We start from the raw sequence: 21,807 nt of genomic DNA, 5'->3' as shown, positions 1-21,807 counted from the left end.
CAAAGAGCGCACTTTTTTAAAAGCATTTCCTATTTTACCCTCATGATAATTTGACTTTTTCTATTGTTTTTCTTTTCTTCATTATATTTCTCTCACTTCTCTCTCTCCTCTGTCGGCAGAATATAGGAATAACATTAGTCAATCTTTAATCATATTTTAATACATTTGAAGAAGCCAAAATAATGGACACCAGATTTGGACTCCTTGCAATTTTAGAAATCCACAGGAACTTAAATGGGTGCAATCGGAGCTTTCTAGGTCGATCAGTGGGTTTCGGTCAAAACCCACTGATGGACCTAGAGAGCTCCGATTGCACTCATTTCAGTTTCTATGGATTTCTAAAATTACAAGGAGTTCAAATATGATGTACATTATTTATTTTGGCTTTTTATAGATGTTAACAAGCAAAATCAAAAAATCGGCATAAAAGCCCACGTTGGGCTTGATTTGAGTCCATATCAGGCCCAATGTGGGCTTTTTTGCCGATTCTTTGATTTTGCTTGTTAACATCTATAAAAAGCCAAAATAAATAATGGGCACCATATTTGAACTCCTTGCAATTTTAGAAATCCATAGAAACTGAAATGGGTGCAATCGGAGCTCTCTAGGTTTATTAGTGAGTTTTGACCGAAACTCACTGATCGATCTAGAAAGCTTCGATTGCACCCATTTTAGTATCTATGAATTTCTAAAATTACAAGGAGTAAAAATATGGTGTCCATTATTATTTTTGGCACTCCTAATGGTGGATCAAAGGTTTTGAAAAACCCTAAATCTCTCTTTCTTTCTTTTTTCCTTTTTTTTTTGTTTAGGCATGATATGAAGAGATATCATGCCCACGTTGGGCCTGATATGTCTTCATATCAGGCCCAATGTGGGCCTGATATCTCCCCATATCAGGCCCAATGTGGGCCTGATATGGGAGATATCAGGCCTAGATACAACAAAAAAAATAATATCAGGCCCAACGTGGGCATGATATCTCTTCATATCAGGCCTAAACAAAAAAAAAAGGAAAAAAGAAAGAAAGAGAGATTTTGGGTTTTTCAAAACCTCTGGTCCACTACTAGGAGTGCCAAAAATAATAATGGACATCATATTTTCACTCCTTGTAATTTTAGAAATTCATAGAAACTGAAATGGGTGCAATCGGAGCTTTCTAGATCGATCAGTGAGTTTCGGTCAAAACCCACTGATGGACCTAGAGAGCTCCGATTGCACCCATTTCAGTTTCTATGAATTTCTAAAATTGCAAGGAGTTCAAATATTGTGTCCATTATTTATTTTGCCTTTTTATAGATGTTAACAAGTAAAATCAAAGAATCGTCAAAAAAGCCCACATTGGGCCTGATATGGACTCAAATCAGGCCCGACGTGGGCTTGATATGGAATGATATCAGGCCCACGTTGGGCCTGATATGGAATGATATCAGGCCCACGTTGGGCCTGATATGATTCCATATCAGGCCCAACGTGGGCTTTTATGCTGATTCTTTGATTTTACTTGTTAACATCTATAAAAAGCCAAAATAAATAATGTACACCATATTTGAACTCCTTGTAATTTTAGAAATCCATAGAAACTGAAATGAGTGCAATCGGAGCTCTCTAGGTCCATCAGTGGGTTTTGACCGAAACCCACTGATCGACCTAGAAAGCTTCGATTGCACCCATTTAAGTTCCTGTGGATTTCTAAAATTACAAGGAGTCCAAATCTGATGTCCATTATTTATTTTGGCTTCTTCAAATATATTAAAATATGATTAAAGATTGACTAATGTTATTCCTATATTCTGCCGATAGAGGAGAGAGAGAAGTGAGAGAAATATAATGAAGAAAAGAAAAACAATAGAAAAAGTCAAATTATCATGAGGGTAAAATAGAAAATGATTTTAAAAAAGTGCGCTCTTTGATAAATATCAAAGTAGTGTACGTCTTTTGGTAAATTTAGATTTTTAAATATACCTTTTGATAAATTGTCGTTGAATAAATCGATAAGTGAGAGAGAGGGAGAAAGAGATTTACTTTCCATGAGTGGACAGAGATAGCGAGTGGATAGAGACTGATGGAGAGAGATGTTGAGTTTGCATTCGGCTGCCAGGAGAGAGGTAGAATAGAAAAGGTAATAAATTAGTATCCAATTTGATAATTATCAAAGTACGAGTAAATTGTGATTATATCAACTATTATTTACAAAATATCGTTATTATACATACAATTGCACATGATGGGTGTTAATATAGAAGTTATATATTTTTTTCAAACTTTTTATTTTATTTTAGGAATTCACCCAATTTTTATTCGTGATTTTGCAGAATAGGGCGATTCGATGGCACCGAGTTCTCATCCTGCTGCATCCTGCCGCGCCGCGCCGCGCAATGGCGAGAAGATCTGAATAAAAGGAATAAAAAGGGAAAAAAATGAAGTTTGATCGAAGAAGGGGAACAAGATCGGAATCCGGAGGTGGCAAGCGAGGGATTAGAGGAGGAGAAAGAGTCAAGCATGGAAGGAATCGAGCAAATCGAATCCTCCTCCTCCATCAAAGGAGAAACATCGCAGGATGGCGGGTGGTGCTCTCTTTCTGATTCTGTCCTGGTCAATGCAAGCCGAGAAGGTCTAGAAACAACCCCCTTTTCTCCCCAACCGCCCTTCCTTCCCCATCCTCCCATCTCTATTTCTACCTTTCTCGTCTTTATCGCCTCTTCTTTGCCAATCAATTCAATTCCTTCTTCTTTGCTACTTGTTTCCTTTTTTCTTGGACCTGTGGGTGGAGGTCAGGATGACGGTGAAGAAGACGAGGAGGGTTGCCGAGGAACCCTCGCCATCCCCTTCGTGCGCCTCTTATAGAGATGATGCTAGGAAAAGATTTAGATTCCAATCGCTCTCGCAAGATTATACGGAGTTTCTTGAGGTGAGACGTGTTCTCTTTAAACTTTGTTTCGCCAGAGGGATGTTGTGGATTTCGAGTCACTTTTGATTTTAGGGTTTCGCGAATCCTGCGTCAACTAAGTACAAAATAGGGATTTTTCATATCTGCGCCGCCTTGAAATTGTTACCTTGATATCTTTGCAGTATATCAATCCATATAATTTGCCTTCGTTCTCATGAAAGGAATTGGTTTCTATTCGATCCAAGGTGTGATCTTAAGTATTTCTTTTTAACAGTTTGGTCGATATATTTAGTGGAATTTGCCATATCACACGGATTAGTGAGATTTCTTGGTCAGAGTATCAGATTGATATCTTTATGTTTCTGCAGCTTCACATATCTCTGTATTAATATGAAAACCAATGCTTTTGCATTGTAAATTTTATGCCACTAGATGAAAGTGTGCTAAATCCTCGAACCATTTTGTGTTTGCTTCCAATAGATACTTCTATAGCCCATTCAACAATTTATCAGGATTCTGAACTGTTTTCATTTGCAGGAAACTGAAGAAAAGAAGAGGAGAATGCTGGTGGTAAGACTAAGGAAACGTAAACTCTTGGCTGAAGTCCGGTATTATGTTTTGTTTCGACATAAATAGTTTGCAGTTGAATTTTTTTCATCTGTTTCAGAAAGATAATTGCCTGTTTTGAATGTCTCATCCTAGATTTTTGAGAAGAAAACTTGAGACCTTATTTGCAAACCCGTATCAGCAAGTTAGATTGAAGGAACCATCATGTACAATTCCAGTGATCAAACCTCCTACAGAAAAGAAACCCAGAGTATCTGAAGCTGCACGTGCAAGTAACTACAATATGGATAACTTGTATGCAAATGCATCTCAGTATCAGTTTAAAAAAAGGTCTCAGAAAAAGCCAACCAAATCTCTCTGTGTTGCACAATCTTCGGGTGTGTTCATCCCAAGGGAAGCCCCCCCCTCAAAACATCTTGACAATGGAAGCTGCAAATGCTAGCACTTCCACAACTCTAGGTGCGAATGAAGTATCGTTTAAGGTATAGTGACCATTCCCAGCAACTTATAATACAGTTTCATCTTTTGTAGACTTGCCATATTAATTCAGGGGGCGTTTGGTTTAGGGTAATAGGAGTGGGGAATGGGAATGAGAATCATTGATTCCCATTGTTAATGTTTGGATTATAGAAATAGGAATACAAATAAGGGAATGAATCCTTGAAATTGGGTAATGACTCATTCTCATGTACCTCCCCTTCAATGAGCCATTACCCTATTTTCATCAATCAAAATATTCCCTTATTCCAAAAATACCCTTGACTTAAAACTAAAATTTTCTCCATTAATATCAAATATCAAAATATATTTATTTATTTTTTCTTTCATATCACTTATCTCTCCTTATTCTCTCTCATTATATTTTCTCTCTCATCATAGTTTCTCTCTCATCATTTTATCACACACTTTCTCTCTCCTTAATCTCTTCTATCACACTCTCTTTCCTCTTTTTTTCTCATTACACTTTTTTTCTCATCATACTTTCTCTCTCCTCAATCTCTTCCATCGCACTCTCTTATTTTGTTCCTCATCACACTTTCTCTCTCATCACATTTTCTCTCTCCTCAATCTCTTCCATCACACTCTCTTTTCTCTTTTTTCTCATTACACTTTCTCTCTCATCATACTTTCTCTCTCCTCAATCTCTTCCATCGCACTCTCTTATTTTGTTCCTCATCACACTTTCTCTCTCATCACATTTTCTCTCTCCTCAATCTCTTCCATCACACTCTCTTTTCTCTTTTTTCTCATTACACTTTCTCTCTTATCATATTTTCTCTCTCCTCAATCTCTTCCATCGCACTCTCTTCCTTATTTTGTTCCTTATCACACTCTCTCTCATCACACTTTCTCTCTCCTCAATCTCTCTCATCACACTCTCTTTTCTCTTTTTTCTCATCACACTTTCTCTCTCATCATACTTTCTCTCTCCTCAATCTCTCTTATCACACTTCCTCCTTTTTTCCTCAACACACTTTCTCTCTCATCATACTTTCTCTCTTCTCAATCTCTCTTATCACACTTACCCCTTTTTTCCTCAACACACTTTCTCTCTCCTCAATCACTTCCATCATATTCACTGTTCTTTTTTCTCTCACCATACTTTCTCTCTCCTCAATCTCTCTCATCACACTCTCTCTCCTCATTTTTTCTCATTATATTTTCTCTCTCTTCATCCTTTCCTATCATACTTTCTCTCACATCATATTTTCTCTCATCATGCTCTCTCCAATCACACTCTTTTTTTTTTCATTTTCTCTCATCACACTTTCTCTCTCTTCATTCTTTCTTATCACACTTTCTCTTTCATAATACTTTCTCTCATCATTCTCTTTCATCATATTTTTCTCTCACATTCATCTTTCTCTCACATCTAATTTTTTCTCTTATTTTCCTTTAAGGGTAAAAAAGGAAACTTTGATTTATTCCGATAGAAGATATACAACTAATCAAACATTGCTTTTAAGAGTGATATCCATGCTCATATCCATTCTCATTCCATAATACAATGATTCCTATTCCGATTCCTATTCCTAGGAAAGAACCAAACGCCCCCTCAGTTAATAATTGCAGAATGGGGAGGAACTGAACAAGTTTCATTTGGAGCAGTATCACATACAAATGGAGAGACTCAATAGAGTGCCTATGATTGGAGGCTCAAATGATATGTTAGCGATTTGTAGAGATTTTGGAAACAACTCAAAGAAGACCGATAAGAGAAAACTCTCATGGCGAGACCCACTGGTGTTGAAGGCTTGAAGGCTTGATGGAGATGGTAACTGCATTAATGGACCCTTTGGTAGCTGTTCAATGGGTAGTTCTATCAAATCCAAGACCCTGAGGAACTTCGCTCCGGAGATGGTAACTGCCAGAGTTCTCTGAAAACCTTCATTCGGACAAACTACAAGTGACCGTAGTTTAGTGGTAGAACAGTTCGATGAGATATGGTCGTTGACATTTTCAGTGACACAGAGACGTCGTAAAGCTCTTGGATCGTCACCTCTGTCATTAATGGACCTGTAGAAGTTAAGCTCACGAGCTTCATGACGTGCTAGATCAAGAAGAAGATCATGAATGCGAACTGTCTGTACATACAAATCCGTTGTTTCCGTTTGTAACATGGATCTGTCAGTCAAATCCTTCAAATATGCCTCCGCGAGGTCCTCCATTGTTTGATCCACTTTGTCATTCGTTTGTATGAAACCCTCAGCGATCCATAAATGTATTATCCTCTCTGCAGCAATGATATAGTCCTCAGGAAAGGCTGCAAAATAGAGGAAGCAAGGCTTCAAATGATGCGGAAGATCATGGTAACTGAGAGCTAATATACTTTGGATTTGGTCTTCTCCTTCTCTGAATTCACGAGAAATATAATCCAGCTTTTTCCTCCAGTCACTAGCTTGACTTGTACCTCTCAAAAGTCCTCCGAGTACCACAATGGCAAGAGGCAACCCTTTAGATTTTCTGAAGATATCTTCCTTGAATCGCTCAAACTCAGGTGGGCAGGATGTTGTGCGGAAAGCTTTCCTGCAGAACAAATTCCAGCTCTCTTCGACATTCCAAAATTTCAGCTTGTGTGGAGGGACATCTGCAACGTTCGCAACGTTCATCTTGCGTGTGGTCAGCAACACTCTGGATCCTGTCAATTCTTTTGGAAAAGCTGCTTTAATGGCGTTCCAAGCTGCCACCTGCCAAATATCATCCATCACGACTAGATACCTCTTGTCGCGCAAGTGGTCCGACAACTTTTCCTTCATCCCTAGTTCTTCCATGCCTTTTACTTGCTCATCGTTGAAGTCGAACACTTGCTTCACAATGCTGCACAAGAGTTCTTTGACCCCATAGTTCTGTGAGACGGACACCCATGCCTTGCACTGGAAATAGTTTTTGACATCTGCACTCTTGTAGATCTTATTAGCCAGCGTTGTTTTGCCCAAACCCCCAGGACCAACAACCGCAAGGACAACGCGATCTGTTGAACTAATGTCAAATAGTTGCCTTTTGATGTCTTTCATATCTTCATCAAAACCGACAATGTCTTCTTCTAGTTCGCATCTGTAGACGTAAAGATTTATTAGCATATAATTTTTCTCGATGTCAAAATTCGTGCGATCATGAGTAAGAAGAGATGCTTTCATCACAAGTTTTTATTCTAACCCAATCGTCCACTAGAGGACATCATTGAAAGATCCAACAAAGTTAACCATGAAGATAGATGCTAATATAATATATGGAAAACGATTGTTAATGGGAATTTTTTTACCTTCGAGCAAGCCTTGCGTCAGCCGCAGAGGAAGAGGAGTAAGAGGATGAAGAGAAGGTGGGCCAGGAGGACGGAGCTTGGATGCCAAGTTGCGACGTTTGTCTGCATAAATCTTGAAATTTGGCATGGATGTCCTGCAGGCGGCTCGCGAGCCGATGGCGAGTGAGGATCCGGGAGGGGAAGGCGGCGATGCGTCGGAGACAGCTCTTCCGGCCGCCGGCGGCTGAAGCGCGGCCTAGCCGCGTCGCGTATTCGTCCACCAGGTCCTCCATCTCGAACGCCAAGTTCCGGATCTGCCTCATCCACTCCTGCAAAGAGTGGCTTTGCTCGGATCTGGGTTTCTGGTCGGCATCTCTGAGACGGGATTGAATCAGTGCCAGTGTTTCCGTCAGCGACGCGATCTCTACACCCACGTTGAGGAGGCCGGCGACCTCGCTGGAAGCAAGTTCGCCAAGCTTCCTCAGCACCAAGTACACCACCGTAGACGCCATTTCTGTTTCTCTGCAAATCAATCGACCAAACCAGTACATATCTTACGACAAATGGCCACCTTGGTAGGAACAAGTCAACGATAAATCTTTATCATAGTTACGCTAAGCACATCATTATATAATAAGGATCGTCTACAAGTCCAATTGTAACATAAACCTAAAATCTTCTCCTATCTTACAATTCAATCCATCAAATTTTCTCGGCAAAGATAATTAAACTAGTGCTGGATTATTTACTTTGATCGTATCAGCTACCCACCGATGAGTCTTCTCCTCCAATGAACCATCCGTTACCCACCGACCACCGGAAATCATCCATATCCATAGTGCCACAATTGATATCTTCCAAGCAGCATGTCTCTTTGGGCTTTACTTATGTTATCATTATTGAGTGAAACATGTCTCCGTGTTCGGATTTTCCAAAAGCATGTCTCTTTGGCCTTACTAATTGTGTCTCTGCAAGCTCCTCCATTATATTGTTCGATCCATTCTTTGTTCACCATAAGCCCTTTGATGTTGTTCACGTCACGCTCAAAACCCATAATGCCTCCTTGAGCTCAAATCTGCATTTGAGACCATTTATTAGCTTCTAATCATGAATGTCTTTTTTAGATGACTAAATGGGCATTCTTATTGAAATGTTCATCTTCAAGGTAAATCATGAAAAAAATATTTTAAAATTCTGAATCGATATGAAAAATAGATGATTCAAATCGTTGAACACAAAACGTCGCATTAACTTAAAATCGGATTAGATTCTAATTAAATTCAACCTACGGGTGTTTGACGATTAAGATTAGATTTCAATGGATTTAGAATTAATTTAATTATAATCTAATTGAATTTAATAGATTATTATTTTAAAATGAATTAAAATAAAAATATTTTTTTCTCTTTTATTTTTCTCTGTACGCAACACTCTCAACCATACCATCATACATTTGATCCCTTTTCTTCTTCCTCGTTGTATTTCTTTCTCTTCTCCCCTCCAAAATTAGGAGTTGAATTGAATTTAAATTAATTAATCATAAATGTTTAATGTACAAGAAATTTCTAGATAGAATAAGTTCATCTATCTAATTAATAATATATGATTTAAAAAATTTTATTGAATACTATAAATATTCATAAAGTTGTAAGATAAGTATTTTTTTTAATACAAAGTCATTATACTATAACTCATTTTCTCTTCATAAAAAATTCTTGAGAGTTCATCATCTTTTAACAAAGTGGTATTAGAATCTGGACTGTCAGAAGATATAATCATCGACTCTTCACCAGAGTCTCAGGGTAGATCCATTTATCAAGGGGCAAAGAGTGAGATATCACAAATACATATATAAAAAAATCATCACATAACAAAAAATTTAAATATAATAATGAAATTTATGTGTAAAATTTTTAATAATTATAATATATGTGTAAAAATTTTAAAATATAATGATGCTATAATAATTTTATATCTTAAGTTTGCGGTCTCTAAAGTGACAATTCATATTTCTCTTTCTCAAATGTAATTTACAAAATCATCATCGACCTTTAATTTTTCCATACAGTCTGTTTCTTTCGCCACCGCATCTCCTCCACCACCTAGTTCATCACAGTGTCAGTGCCCTCTCTCTCAACGTCACATCTCGTGAATACCTGCGGGATGTCAGCGGGCCTCATCCCCTCCTCCTCGAGTGCGCCTCCACCTCGAGCATCCGCGGGGTGCGCCTCCCCTGCTTTTAGGTAGTTCTTTGCTAAGATTCAGAATGTTGTCGCCCAATAGTACAAGAGGTGGATCTTTCGGTCCATCTCCCCTCCCGGAGCAATACCTCGTCAAGCCGCTCCGGGTGGTTCTTGGTGAAGACTAAAGATCATGAGTCGTTCCCCTATGCACAACAACCAGAGCATGTGTCCACAAAGTTGAGCACGCCCGGAGAGACTCAAGTATAGTAATTTCATATTAAGAGAGAGAGAGAGAGAGAGGGGGGGGGAGAGCTTTCCCCTTGCCCCTTAATGGAGTCGCCCGTAACAAGAGCTATAGTTTAATCGAGCCATATGAGTAGAATATTGATATAGAACAAAGGAATTGGGGGCTCTCGTGTCCAAATCAAGAGAACTAGATATCAGGTAGGAAGTGGATAGCCAAACAGAGAAGCCGAAAGAGAAGCTGTTAAATATGATAATTAAATAATAAGTGTTATTTGAAAAATAACCTTATAAAATTTTCTAAGAATTTAAAACAAAATTTTAGTATATATATATTGATCCTGTCCGAATGCCGAATCAACAGACGCTGGGCACGTGGCGCTTCCGGCTGCTTGCGTGGATCTTCGGCTGGCGGCACCAAGCTCCGGCGAATCTGCACAGAAGTCGGGTCGGGAGGGGATTCCCGGCGACGACCCTCCGACGCTCAAGTCAGGCGAAACTCAAGAAAGAAACGGTGGCCTTTAAAACTTGTAGACTGCCTACCTCCGGCAAAGAATGAGGGCCTTTATATAGGGGAGTGAAGAAGTGAGTGTACACCTTCCGAGGTGCACACGTGTCCATAGCCCATACTCCAGTAAAGACTTGTCAGTGAGCTTCCCTAACCCATACTGCTACAGTCTTAGCACGTCCTCGATGGGACAGCGGAATCCCCTATCACAAGATTTGGAGCATGACCCACACGTGAAACATACCTGATGTCAGAAAAAGACGTTCCTTGTCCTTTTCCCCTTTGCTCCAAATCTGGCTTCCGGGCGGACATCTACCTCAAAATCTGGCCGGACATATGCGATGGTTTACTTGGGGAGATCCTCCATCACGTGCTTTATGGGGACTATTAGCAGTGTTACCTTATGGCTTTGGCCGAGCGTGAGGTCCGCTCGGCCCCCGACCTTTTCCCCTGAGCGTCGGAACCCTGCTTTCGACAGAGCGCCTTTAACCATCAGCCATATATCGTCCGGTCGGCAACTCGATCGGACTCATCCCTCTCCGGGCGTTCGATTCCATCGGTCGGTCGGACGTCCAGTCGGACCCTGCCCTCTCCGGCCGTCCGGTCGGACCCGGCCTTCTCCGGATGGACGACTGCCACTGTGCCTTCCACGTGGCGTTGACTTCACAGGGCGGGGCCCCCTGCTCTTACTACCGGATCACTTGCCTCCCCTTCAAGTCTAGTCGAAGGAGGCGAATAGTCCGACTGACTGGACCAAGAATCCGGCCGAGCGGTTCCTCCGTGCTTGTATCATCCGCTCGGCCCACCATAGAGGTAGCCTAAGCGAATCAACAATGGTCTCCACCGGATCTCCTCATATTCTGCGCCAATCTTCGACATTAAGGTTGAGCATGCTTTCATTAAATGCTCCGAATGACTGAATGCCACGTGGAGCATTCCCATCGGCGTACGGCGGCGGTGGCGTGATGTTTTGATGTGATCGAAGCGATTCGAAATGGACGGCTCGATGCAGGCTTTGATTCCCGTGACCTGGATCCGACGGTGGAGGCCGCCCGGCCCTCACCCTATAAATTCTTCGTTTTTCCTTCTCTTCCTCATTTGCCTCCGCGATTCCAACCACAGCCCCCTGCGCTTTGAAGCTCCGGCGATCCTGTTTCTGCTCTCCGACGCTCTCCGGCGCCTTTTTCGCGATCCCTTTCCTCGCAGTAAGATTTTATATCTTTCCTTCCTCCTTTCCGGTGTTTCCTCCGCATTTTTTCCTCAGTTTCGATCCTTGAAACCTCCTTTCGTTTGCTGTCGTTTTTCTCCTGCCTTTTTGCCTTTTGATTCCTTCCGATCGGCCAATGACTAGTTCTTCAAATCCCGACGACCAGTCGCTCGGCCCATGGTACAAGGGATCGCTTCGGCCCTTGGTCCTCTGGGCGGCTGATGAGTGGCGTGTTGTTTCCGCTCGGCAGGAGGAGCCCGCTCGGTTGGAGTTTCTTTTTTCCTAGCCGCTTGCGCTTCTTCCACGTTGATGTATTCGTTCGCCCGGTGTAGCATGTGATCATAGTCTCGGGGTGGCTTTCGGATGAGCGATCGGAAGAAATCCCCATCCACTAGGCCTTGTGTGAAGGCATTCATCATGGTTTCCGAGGTGGCCGTTGGAATGTCCATCGCTACTTGGTTGAACCGCTGGATGTAAGCTCGAAGCGATTCACGGGCTTCTTGCTTAATGACGAACAGGCTCACGCTCGTTTTTTGATAGCGCCGACTGCTTGCAAAATGATGGAGGAAGGCCGTTCGGAAGTCCTTGAAGCTGGTGATGGATCCGTCCGGCAGCCTCCGGAACCACCGTTGAGCCGATCCCGAGAGAGTGGTAAGAAAAACTCGGTACTTTACTCCATCTGTGTATTGATGGAGAGTGTCTGTGTTATCGAACTTACCCAGATGATCATCTGGATCGGTTGTCCCATTGTACTCGCCGATCGTCGGAGGCGCGTAGTCCTTTGGCAGAGGGTCTCGTAGAATAGCCTCTGAAAATTGGCGATTGATCCGCTCGGGCGATTCGTCCGCTCAGGGGGCTTTCCCCTTCCTGTCATCTCGCCTAGGCATTTCATCCGAAGAAGATCCCCTATCCCGGTGGGCTGCCACGGTTTCAGGGGTGCGGAATAGAGCCCGATGAAATGCGACGGTGGCAGGTGGTGCTTCCGCTCGGCCGCCAGACGCTGAAGTTGCTTGCTGCTCCGGCCGCTCGGCTGTTGCCTTCTGTTTTTGCTCCACAAGCTTGGCGGCCCTTATCTCAATCAGAGCGTCGAGTTCCTCAGTTGAAAGTGTCACCGCATGTTGTCGTCCAGCTTCATCCATTGTTTCCGCTCGGATACAGGAACGTTCCCACAGACGGCGCCAATTTGATCCTGTCCGAATGCCGAATCAACAGACGCTGGGCACGTGGCGCTTCCGGCTGCTTGCGTGGATCTTCGGCTGGCGGCACCAAGCTCCGGCGAACCTGCACAGAAGTCGGGCCGGGAGGGGATTCCCGGCGACGACCCTCCGACGCTCAAGTCAGGCGAAGCTCAAGAAAGAAACGGTGGCCTTTAAAACTTGTAGACTGCCTACCTCCGGCGAAGAATGAGGGCCTTTATATAGGGCAGTGAAGAAGTGAGTGTACACCTTCCGAGGTGCACACGTGTCCATAGCCCATACTCCAGTAAAGACTTGTCAGTGAGCTTCCCTAACCCATACTGCTACAGTCTTAGCACGTCCTCGATGGGACAGCGGAATCCCCTGTCATAAGATTTGGAGCATGGCCCACACGTGAAACATACCTAATGTCATAAAAAGACGTTCCTTGCCCTTTTCCCCTTTGCTCCAAATCTGGCTTCCGGGCGGACATCTACCTCAAAATCCGGCCGGACATATGCGATGGTTTACTTGGGGAGATCCTCCATCACGTGCTCTATGGGGACTATTAGCAGTGTTACCTTATGGCTTTGGCCGAGTGTGAGGTCCGCTCGGCCCCCGACCTTTTCCCTTGAGCGTCGAAACCCTGCTTTCGACAGGGCACCTTTAACCATCAGCCATATATCGTCTGGTCGGCAACCCGATCGGACTCATCCCTCTCCGGGCGTTCGATTCCATCGGCCGGTCGGACGTCTAGTCGGACCCTGCCCTCTCCGGCCGTCCGGTCAGACTCGGCCTTCTCCGGGCGTCCGGTCGGACCCGGCCCTCTCCGGATGGACGACTGCCACTGTGCCTTCCACGCGGCGTTGACTTCACAGGGCGGGGCCCCCCTGCTCTTACTACCGGATCATATATATATAAACCTCAAGGTTATTTTGATGTGAACAATAAGTTAAGTTAGGTCCTGTGTATTTCTAACCTTGTGTCTAAGTGTGCAGGAGCTTAGGAACACAGGTAGTCGAGCGGAAGACTCAGCTAGTGAGAAGGACGGCAGTCCGAGGGACGAGGTACTGCAGAAGAGTACACCGGCGGACGAGAAGGAAGCGTGCGGTGGTTCCGAGGGACGAAAGCGGGAGCGGAAGATTTCTCGGGGAGCAAGAGACGCAGCTAGCGAAAAGGATAGCACGCGGTGCGTCCGAGGGACGAAGACTGCGGATGAGTACACCGGTGGACGAGAAGGAAACACGCGGCGATTCTGAGGGACAATAAGCCGGAGGGAAGCCCACTCGAGAAGACCGAAAGTTGGGTTCGGGTGAGCCCTATTCCGGATAGCAGAGATCACCCAATCAAGCGGATCCGGAGCAGAGGACCTGGACGAAAGTCAACTAGAGTTGACTAAGCATCTGCGGCGCCCGGACCAGCCCGGGGCGCTCGAAAGTGAGTTTTTGACCGGATCGGGCTTTGACTCGATCTGAACGTTAGGGGATAAAATTTACCCCCCCCCCTAAGGCAACCGAAAACTTTCCAGGCACCCCGACCAAGACTATAAATATAGCATTGGTCCAGAAGCTCTTCATCAGTTCAGAAATTGTAACAACGCTGGTGCGCTTTCCACTGTTTAGATTAGCTTCTTTCTTTTTGTGCTTCAACACTGTAAGAGGCTTCTCCGCCTGAAGGAGATTGATAGTGTGCTTCATCCTTTCCTTGGATTAACAACCTCCCCGGTTGTAACCAAGTAAACAATTGTGTCTCTTTCTTTTCTGCTTTTAATTTACTGCTTTGATTATTTTACAAGTGTTAGTTTGAAAAGTTTGGAAGGATTTTTTTTGTTTATTTTTTTTAAGGGCTATTCAACCCCCCTCTAACCGGCCCAATGGTCCTACAAGTGGTATCAGAGCCAAGGCGCTTCAGAAGGACTAACTGTCGAACGAAGCAACGAGATGGCAGGACCAAGCATCCACCCGCCGAAATTCGAAGGGGATTTCGCCACCTAGAAAAAGCATATGCAGGTATTCTTTACCACCGATTTTGAATTAATTTTAACAATGAAACTTGGCTTTGAAGCTCCAGAGAACAAGGAAATATATCAATGGACAAAAAAGAAGTATGCCGACTTCGTGACGAACGGCAAAGCAGAATACCATCTGCTAAGCATTCTTCCACCTCAAGAAGTCAACCGGATTGGGAACTATAACTCCGCAAAGGAACTTTGGGAGAAGTTTCTCGAGCTGCACAAAGGTACGTCCGAAGCCAAGCTCGCTAGACGAGATCTGCTTCGCAATTAGCTCACCAGCCTACAACTTGGGGAAGACGAGACAGTCGCACATCTGCACTCCAAAATAAAAGAAATCATCACCGGACTCACGAATCTCGGAGAAAAGGTAAGTAACCAAGATTCGCTCAGGTACGCGTTAAATTCATTTTTGAGAAATTCAAAATGGGCATCACTAGTAGATGCTTTTTACATTTCGAAGGACTTAGAAAAAATTTCACTAGAAGAATTTTTTTCAACGTTTGAAGTGCATAAGTCAAGATGTGCTGGAATGAAGGAGCCCAAGAACAACGTCGCCCTCAAAGCTTCGAGAGACGAACCTGAGACGGAATCTTCTCTCGACGACGAGGAAATGGTAATGATAGTAAGAAGATTCAAGAAACTTTTTAAATCTAGATCTAGTAACCATCCGCAGGGGAAAAAGAAAAGGACAATCCGCTGCTGCCACTGTGACGAAGAAGGGCATGTCAAGGACAACTGCCCCAAGCTGAAGAACAAAGACAAGAAGAAGGGTAAGAAGCCTATTCAAAAATGAAAGGCCCTGAAGATGACGTAGGACGATACGTCGTCCGAATAGGAAGTCGAAGCATTCTCCGGACTCGCACTGATGACGAGTCATCAAGACGATGACTGCGATTCAAGCTCTTCCGAAATGATCATCGAGAGCATCGATGAAGGGGGAGACACGTCGGAAGAAAGTAGCAGCTCAGGGGGAGAAACGGACAACGAGATCGACAAGGTAAGTCAGGTACGATCTCTTCCTCCCGATAAAATATTTAAGTTCGTTATACTTTTAACAAAAGATTGCTGCAAATTAGAAAGTGAAAATAAAAATTTAAAAGTAATTCTAGCTAAGTCTTGTCCCTTAGAAAAATTAGATAAATTAAAACTAGCAAATGAAAAATTGAAACTTGAAAATGATGATTTGAAAATTCAAGTAGATAACTTGAAAAAGAGTAATGATACGCTGCGGGAAAACAAAGCATGAAACGCTGCACGAATGAGTCATCCATTCCCACTTGGAATGAAAAAAATGCATTTTCATTCCTCTCTGTCCACCTCAACTTTGACTAAAACCCTAAACTCTGTCCGTTTCCCCCCGATCTCTCTTCCACAGAACCTGCCCACCCATCTCCTCCGATTTCTCTTCTACGCCGCACTCTCCTCTGAGAAGCTTCGCCTCTCCTTTTTCTCTTCTGCGCCGACCTCTCCTCCGAGAAGCTTCGCCTCTCCTTTTCTCTTCTGCGCCGACCTCTCCTCCGAGAACTTCTGCACCGACCTCTCCTCCGAGAAGATTCGCCTCTCCTTTTCTCTTCTGCGACGCCCTCTCCTCCTTTTTCACTTCTGCGCCGCACTCTCCTCTGAGAGATCTTCCACACAGAAGCTTCGCCTCCTCTCCTTTTTCTCTTCTGCGCCGCCCTCTCCTCCTTTTTCTCTTCTGCATCGCACTCTCCTTCGAGAGATCTTCCACGCAGAAGCTGTGCACAAGGCAGAGATCCGCCACCATCGAAGCTCCTCCATCGCCGAGTGAACCCTAAAGGCGCACCACCAACGAAGCCGCGAAGCTCCTCCACGGCCTAAGCACTAAAGCTCTTCCACCGCCTAAGCCCTAAAGCTCCTCCACCAGCGAACCGTGCCTTTGTACGGGTTTGTTTTTTCTCACTTGACATTAAGTTCTTCGTTCTTCTTGAACAAATGCAATTATAATTCTGTTTGCCCTATTATAATTCTTGTAGCATCTCATTGATCAAACTTGAGACATGTCCTATTATTAACCAATTTTGTTTGGTTCCCAGAAGTGGAACCAATTAGGAAATTGAAAATCATGTTTAGGATATTTTAAATTTCCAACATTTTATACACTGGAGATCTCTTATACTATGTGTGGCCTCCTAAGTATTAGTATTACTTTAACATCAATTACCTAAATTATAGTAGTTGAGCAAGGATATGAAAGAGTAGATGGTTTTTGTTCTTTTGATATGAAAAAGATTACAGGACAAAGGAACAAATATTCACGGTAGCCGGTTCGATATCATCATCATCTTTCACTCGAAGACGCATGAATGATGAACAAGATGAAACACCTCATATATTATGCTATTGTGGGTTAAGAGCTACTCTTTGGACTTCATCGAAGGAAACCAACCCAGGCAGACGATTTTTTTCATGCCCAAAATTTAGAATAAGTTTTATTTATATAAAATGATTTCAAAACCAACCGTATTTATATGCTTTTTAATTAATGGATTTTGATTAAGTTTATTCGATATTCAGGAAAGGAGATGTGACTTCTTCTTATGGCATGTTCCAGAATTGTCAGGGAGAGCTAAGGGAATTATTAATGATCTGAAGAGGGATAACAAAAAATTACAAATGGAGATTAGTGAATTGAAGAAATCTAATATGTACATCGAAAGTGCAGTTGATTGCAATGTTCTCCTGGAGCCTGTGAACAACTCTGTTACTATGAAGTTGAGTGATGAAATATGTTCATTTAATAGAAAGTTTAGAGTTGTTATCGTTGTATTTGTATTTACTTAGATTGTGATGATTTGGAAGTGGTTGGTGTAATTTGCTATAAGCAAATAACTGTTGTAGTAATGAAAGATGTTTTTTGGTTTTTTAATGTGCCTTCAACCTATATTAGCCATATATTTGTAATTGAAGTTTGTAAGTAGTTTTTTGATATATAATGTGATTGAAGCAATTTTAGTTGCTTTCTGGTCTTGCATTTTGTCAAATTCATATCATGGTTAATCTTGTTTCTTTCTTATTCTAGATGAATGAAACTTTTTCGTTCCATTTCCATTGCATCTAGTTTTAAATTTTCTCTATTTGTTGTACTTGTAAAAGTGTAACAGCTGAGGATTAAAGTGATCCATTGTCTGGAAGGAAAGGGAAATGTGGTTTCAGTGCACGAGTACCAATTGGGTAGTAGCGAGCAGAGCTGCTCTTTAAATGGCTTCATGACCATGAGCAATGCAAAATACTAAGATATCTTCTAATAAGATTTTTTTTTTCTTTATAGTTTTGTTACCATGTTTCTGTTTACTGATCTATTCAAATCATTGGAGAATATGTTTCATCTTGTTTATTTTTCAACTTTCAGTATTCTAAAGGAAGTTGAGCAGAATTCTATTTAGCATTTTAAATCTGGCATCTGAGCATGTTTGGAGTTGCCATCATGCCATGTGCTGGATCACTTCAACGAATAGAGCTAAACATGGGTTAGGTCAATTGATTATATTCACCAGATTTACTGGAAACAAAATCTTTCAACTTATGAGTGGACTGTTTATTATCGTTCTGATGCTGAGGAAATAGCATGCTTAAGACAATTGTTTTGCAGCATCAAAGCTACTCATACATACTAGCATTCTCATCGTGCCAAAAGCTTCAAAAGCTAGCACTCAGCTGATCACCAAGTCAAGTTGATTGCATCAGCAACACCAAAAGTGACCGTAGGCCATTGATTTGTCCCCCAAAGCAGCGTGTACCTTGTTACTTCAAAAGCTACTTGATGCTAAAATGTTTCCAGAATGAAATAATCTTGCTGAAGGAAAGGGAAATGAAACTTGAAGCTAAAATTGTAATCCTCTTAGAAGATAAAGAAGTTCTTGCCCAAGAGCTTTATCATGTCAAAGAAGAAAAGAATAACTTAGAACAGAGAAGAAAAAAATAACTTATAACAGAGGCATTGAGATTACAAATTAGAAACTATGAACTGAAAGAGGCTCCAAATGATGCAAGCTCCAAATGATGCAAGTTCATTACAAACTTTAATTGGATACTACTTACAAACTTAAATTGGAAATATAAATCTAATTGCATTACAATTCTCAATTGGATACTACTTACAAAATTCAATTGGAAACATAAACTTAATTGCATTACAATCTTCAATTGCATTACAATATTCAATTAAAAAAGAACCCAACATAGGGCTAACATAAACATCATTGCAACCCCTCAAGCACACAACAAAAAAATGTCTAAATGTCATGAACATAAATCCAGCATATTCTCTCTCTTTTGTCATCAACTCCATTTCCCCGGCATAGGCCTTAGTACACAACCTGCAAAATAAATAAAAGCCTGATGAAATTGCTGGGCTGAAGGATAAAGTTAAGATGATTGACATAGTAGACATATAACCTAAGAAAGACATTCAAAGTTAAGATGCTGGGCAGAAGGAGAAAGCATGATTGACAACGAATTAAAGCAACTATAAAATGTTTACAGATCATTTCATTCCTAGTTAGGTATGTGCAAAGACATTCAAAAATAGATGTGTATTTTTCACCTAAGAAAGATGTGCATACCTTTCTTTCAGGATCTTGCAAAGACTAATTATTGATCACAATTTTGATACATAGTAGTTATTCTCAAAATTGATGTGTAGTAACCTAAGAAAGCTGTGCATACCTAGTGAAATCACAACTTACATTTTTACTAGACTCATCATCGATCATACTTGGAGAATTCATATTTGATAACTCATCTTGCTTTTTATCAACTGTAGAACTCTGTAGATAGATGTAGTTATGTTCAATATTAACAAATAACAAAAGCAAAATCAATTATCACTAAAACATAACACCAAAAGTAGATTTCGCCAAATATACAACCATACCTTTTTTTGAGACTTTGTCTTCGTCTTTTTCACAATTTGCTCAATTTTGGATTATTTTCGTTTCATCGGTGGGCGTCCATGAGACCTTACTTTTAGAGGACTGTGAAACTGTTTGCTCTCATTTCTTGATTCTTCATATATTTTATTGCTGTCCTGATAACCATCAAATGAATCACCAATATTTATATCTATAATTCTTTTTTTGGCTTCTTTCAATATCCCTGTTAAAACAAAGCACCTTTCATCATTTTTTGACCCAAGCTGCCCCACTTCTTGTAACAATGGTTGAAGATTATTATATCTTTGTCGTTCCTCTGCATGATGATAAGAATCATCATATATATTGGTGATTCCTTGATATCCACGTTTAATGTCTTTGCGCCATCGTTCCAATATATAATTTTCTGGAACTATAGTGATATTTCTTTTCACCATAACTGACATCAAATGTCTACACACAATTCCACGAAACTCAAAGAGACAACACAAACACTTCATCTGAGATTGTAACTCACTATATTGTACCCAAAATGAAACATTTTTTTGAGTTGCTCCCTCTTTCCCATATATAGTTTCTGTCACCTCAAAAAAGAGTGTTGACCCTTCTTGCTTCACAAATGTAGTGTTACAAAACATCAAACCTCGCAATTCATCTTGAAACAACTTGAATATTTTGTTAGTGTAAACACTTTGAAGCTGTTTTTCAATTGGATTGCCACTGATAACTGGAATGATTGAATTGAAAGATGCAAAATCAGAATTATCTTCCTTTTCAATCTTGCTTTTCAAAACATTGTCATATTGTTCAATAAACTGTTTCAAAGTTGTTTTTGAATGAACATAATTAATCATCAAAAAATGCATTCATACTTTCGCTTCTTTGACTTGTCGACATCCCTGCCCAAAATTTATCTTTCACATATACAGGCATCCACTTATGACGAATTTCATATAAAGAATTCAACCAATCATTTTTCTCTAAGTAAATTCTTCGATCAATTTTTTCCAGTTGCTATCACATTCTTCAGATGTCATAGAATTGTAAACAATATTCTTCAAGTTTCTCTTTATCAACTTATAGTTGGCATGACTACTAAACTTCACTGGAAGTTTTTTCATAATATGCCAAAGACATAAACGATGATGAGAGTCCGGAAATACCTCAACAATTGCAATTTCCATGGCTTTGCATTGATCTGTAATAATAGCTCGTGGAGCTTGTCCTCTCATGCATGTCAACCATGATTTAAATAACCAAATAAAAGTTTCAGAATCTTCTTTAGATATCAAACCACAACCAAGTAATATGGATTCACCATGATGATTTACTCCAACAAACGGAGCAAATGACATATCATAACTATTGGTAAGATATGTAGTATCAAATGTAATGACATCAGAAAAAGAATCACATGCAGCCCTAGATCTTGCATCAACCCAAAATATATTTCTTATGCGAGAATCTTCATCTACGTCAATCACATAAAAGAAATTTGAATTTATACTTTGCATACGACAAAAGTAATTATTCAAGGCTTCTGCATCACCATTTCCAAGCCTTAATCTCCGTGATTCAGCCACATAATTTCTACACTTTCTCTCATCAAACGATAAGTTTTCATAGCCACCAGCTTCAACAACAAATGATTGAAAACTCTTACTCAAAGTTATTCCCGCTTGATCATTCAACTCTAATTTCCTCTTAGTTTGGGAATCTAACACTTTATTACATCTAAAATGTCTTGACTTTCTTGGACTTAATGCATGATTATGTTCAAGTTGAATACTCGTAATGACACATGATCCATCATTCTGAACTGTAATATTAATCTTTGCTTTGCAATCCATTTTGCTACAGGGTCTAGGATAAAAAGAATTTTTCACTCTAGGAGCAGTCTTACCATTTTTAGAGCATCCGAATGAAAAATACTTCAGCGGGCCATCATCTCCTTTTTTGGAACCCAGCTTTGCAATACCAAAACCAAGAATCTGGGCATAGGATTTGTAAAAATCGCGAACTTCTTCTTCAGCTGAAAAACACATCCCAACTTGTGGAGTATCAACTCCATTTGAGCTTGACGAATCGCCCAACACTTGGAAATCACCCTCAATTAATCGTTCTTGCTCCATAACAATTTTACAACCTACATTCAAATAAAATAGCTATTAGCAAACTTTTATACAGTGAACAAAGAAGACAAATGATATGCTATAAGAAATGATATGCTGCAAGAAGAGATATGTTACAAGAATTACAAATAAATAAACAATATAATATAAAAGAGACCATAGTCATATGAATAACAAAATCACAAATCTCAACAGCAAGAGATATCACAAATCACAAAAGATATACAATCCTCCATTGGGATTTCTCCCAAATA

At 41.0% G+C, this 21,807-nt stretch overlaps 2 protein-coding genes across 6 annotated transcripts; one reads left to right on the top strand and one right to left on the bottom strand.

Annotated features, from left to right (window-relative positions):
* The first annotated feature begins 2,226 nt into the window (after positions 1-2,226).
* On the top strand, positions 2,227-5,699 carry LOC121989621. Of its 5 annotated transcripts, none has more exons than XM_042543784.1 (4): positions 2,227-2,911; positions 3,428-3,498; positions 3,593-3,939; positions 5,567-5,699. In XM_042543784.1, the coding sequence occupies exons 1-3, from the start codon at positions 2,780-2,782 to the stop codon at positions 3,897-3,899; spliced, it is 510 nt and encodes a 169-aa protein (XP_042399718.1). In that variant the 5' UTR covers positions 2,227-2,779; the 3' UTR covers positions 3,900-3,939; positions 5,567-5,699. The 5 variants fall into 5 exon arrangements, with proteins under 5 accessions (XP_042399718.1, XP_042399738.1, XP_042399702.1 ...); XM_042543804.1 differs by having other exon boundaries at positions 2,227-2,614; positions 5,531-5,667; XM_042543768.1 differs by having other exon boundaries at positions 5,531-5,667.
* On the bottom strand, positions 5,569-7,778 carry LOC121989612 (putative disease resistance RPP13-like protein 3). Its single transcript, XM_042543756.1, has 2 exons — positions 7,221-7,778; positions 5,569-7,012 (listed from the first exon to the last, which is right to left on the bottom strand). The coding sequence occupies exons 1-2, from the start codon at positions 7,748-7,750 to the stop codon at positions 5,569-5,571; spliced, it is 1,974 nt and encodes a 657-aa protein (XP_042399690.1). The 5' UTR covers positions 7,751-7,778.
* Between the last annotated feature and the right edge of the window lie 14,029 nt (positions 7,779-21,807).

The sequence above is a fragment of the Zingiber officinale genome, chromosome 1B (assembly GCF_018446385.1).
Source record: "Zingiber officinale cultivar Zhangliang chromosome 1B, Zo_v1.1, whole genome shotgun sequence".
Lineage (NCBI taxonomy): Eukaryota > Viridiplantae > Streptophyta > Magnoliopsida > Zingiberales > Zingiberaceae > Zingiber > Zingiber officinale.
The sequence above is the reverse complement of the archived record's forward strand: the minus strand, read 5'-3'. Positions and strand labels throughout refer to the sequence as shown.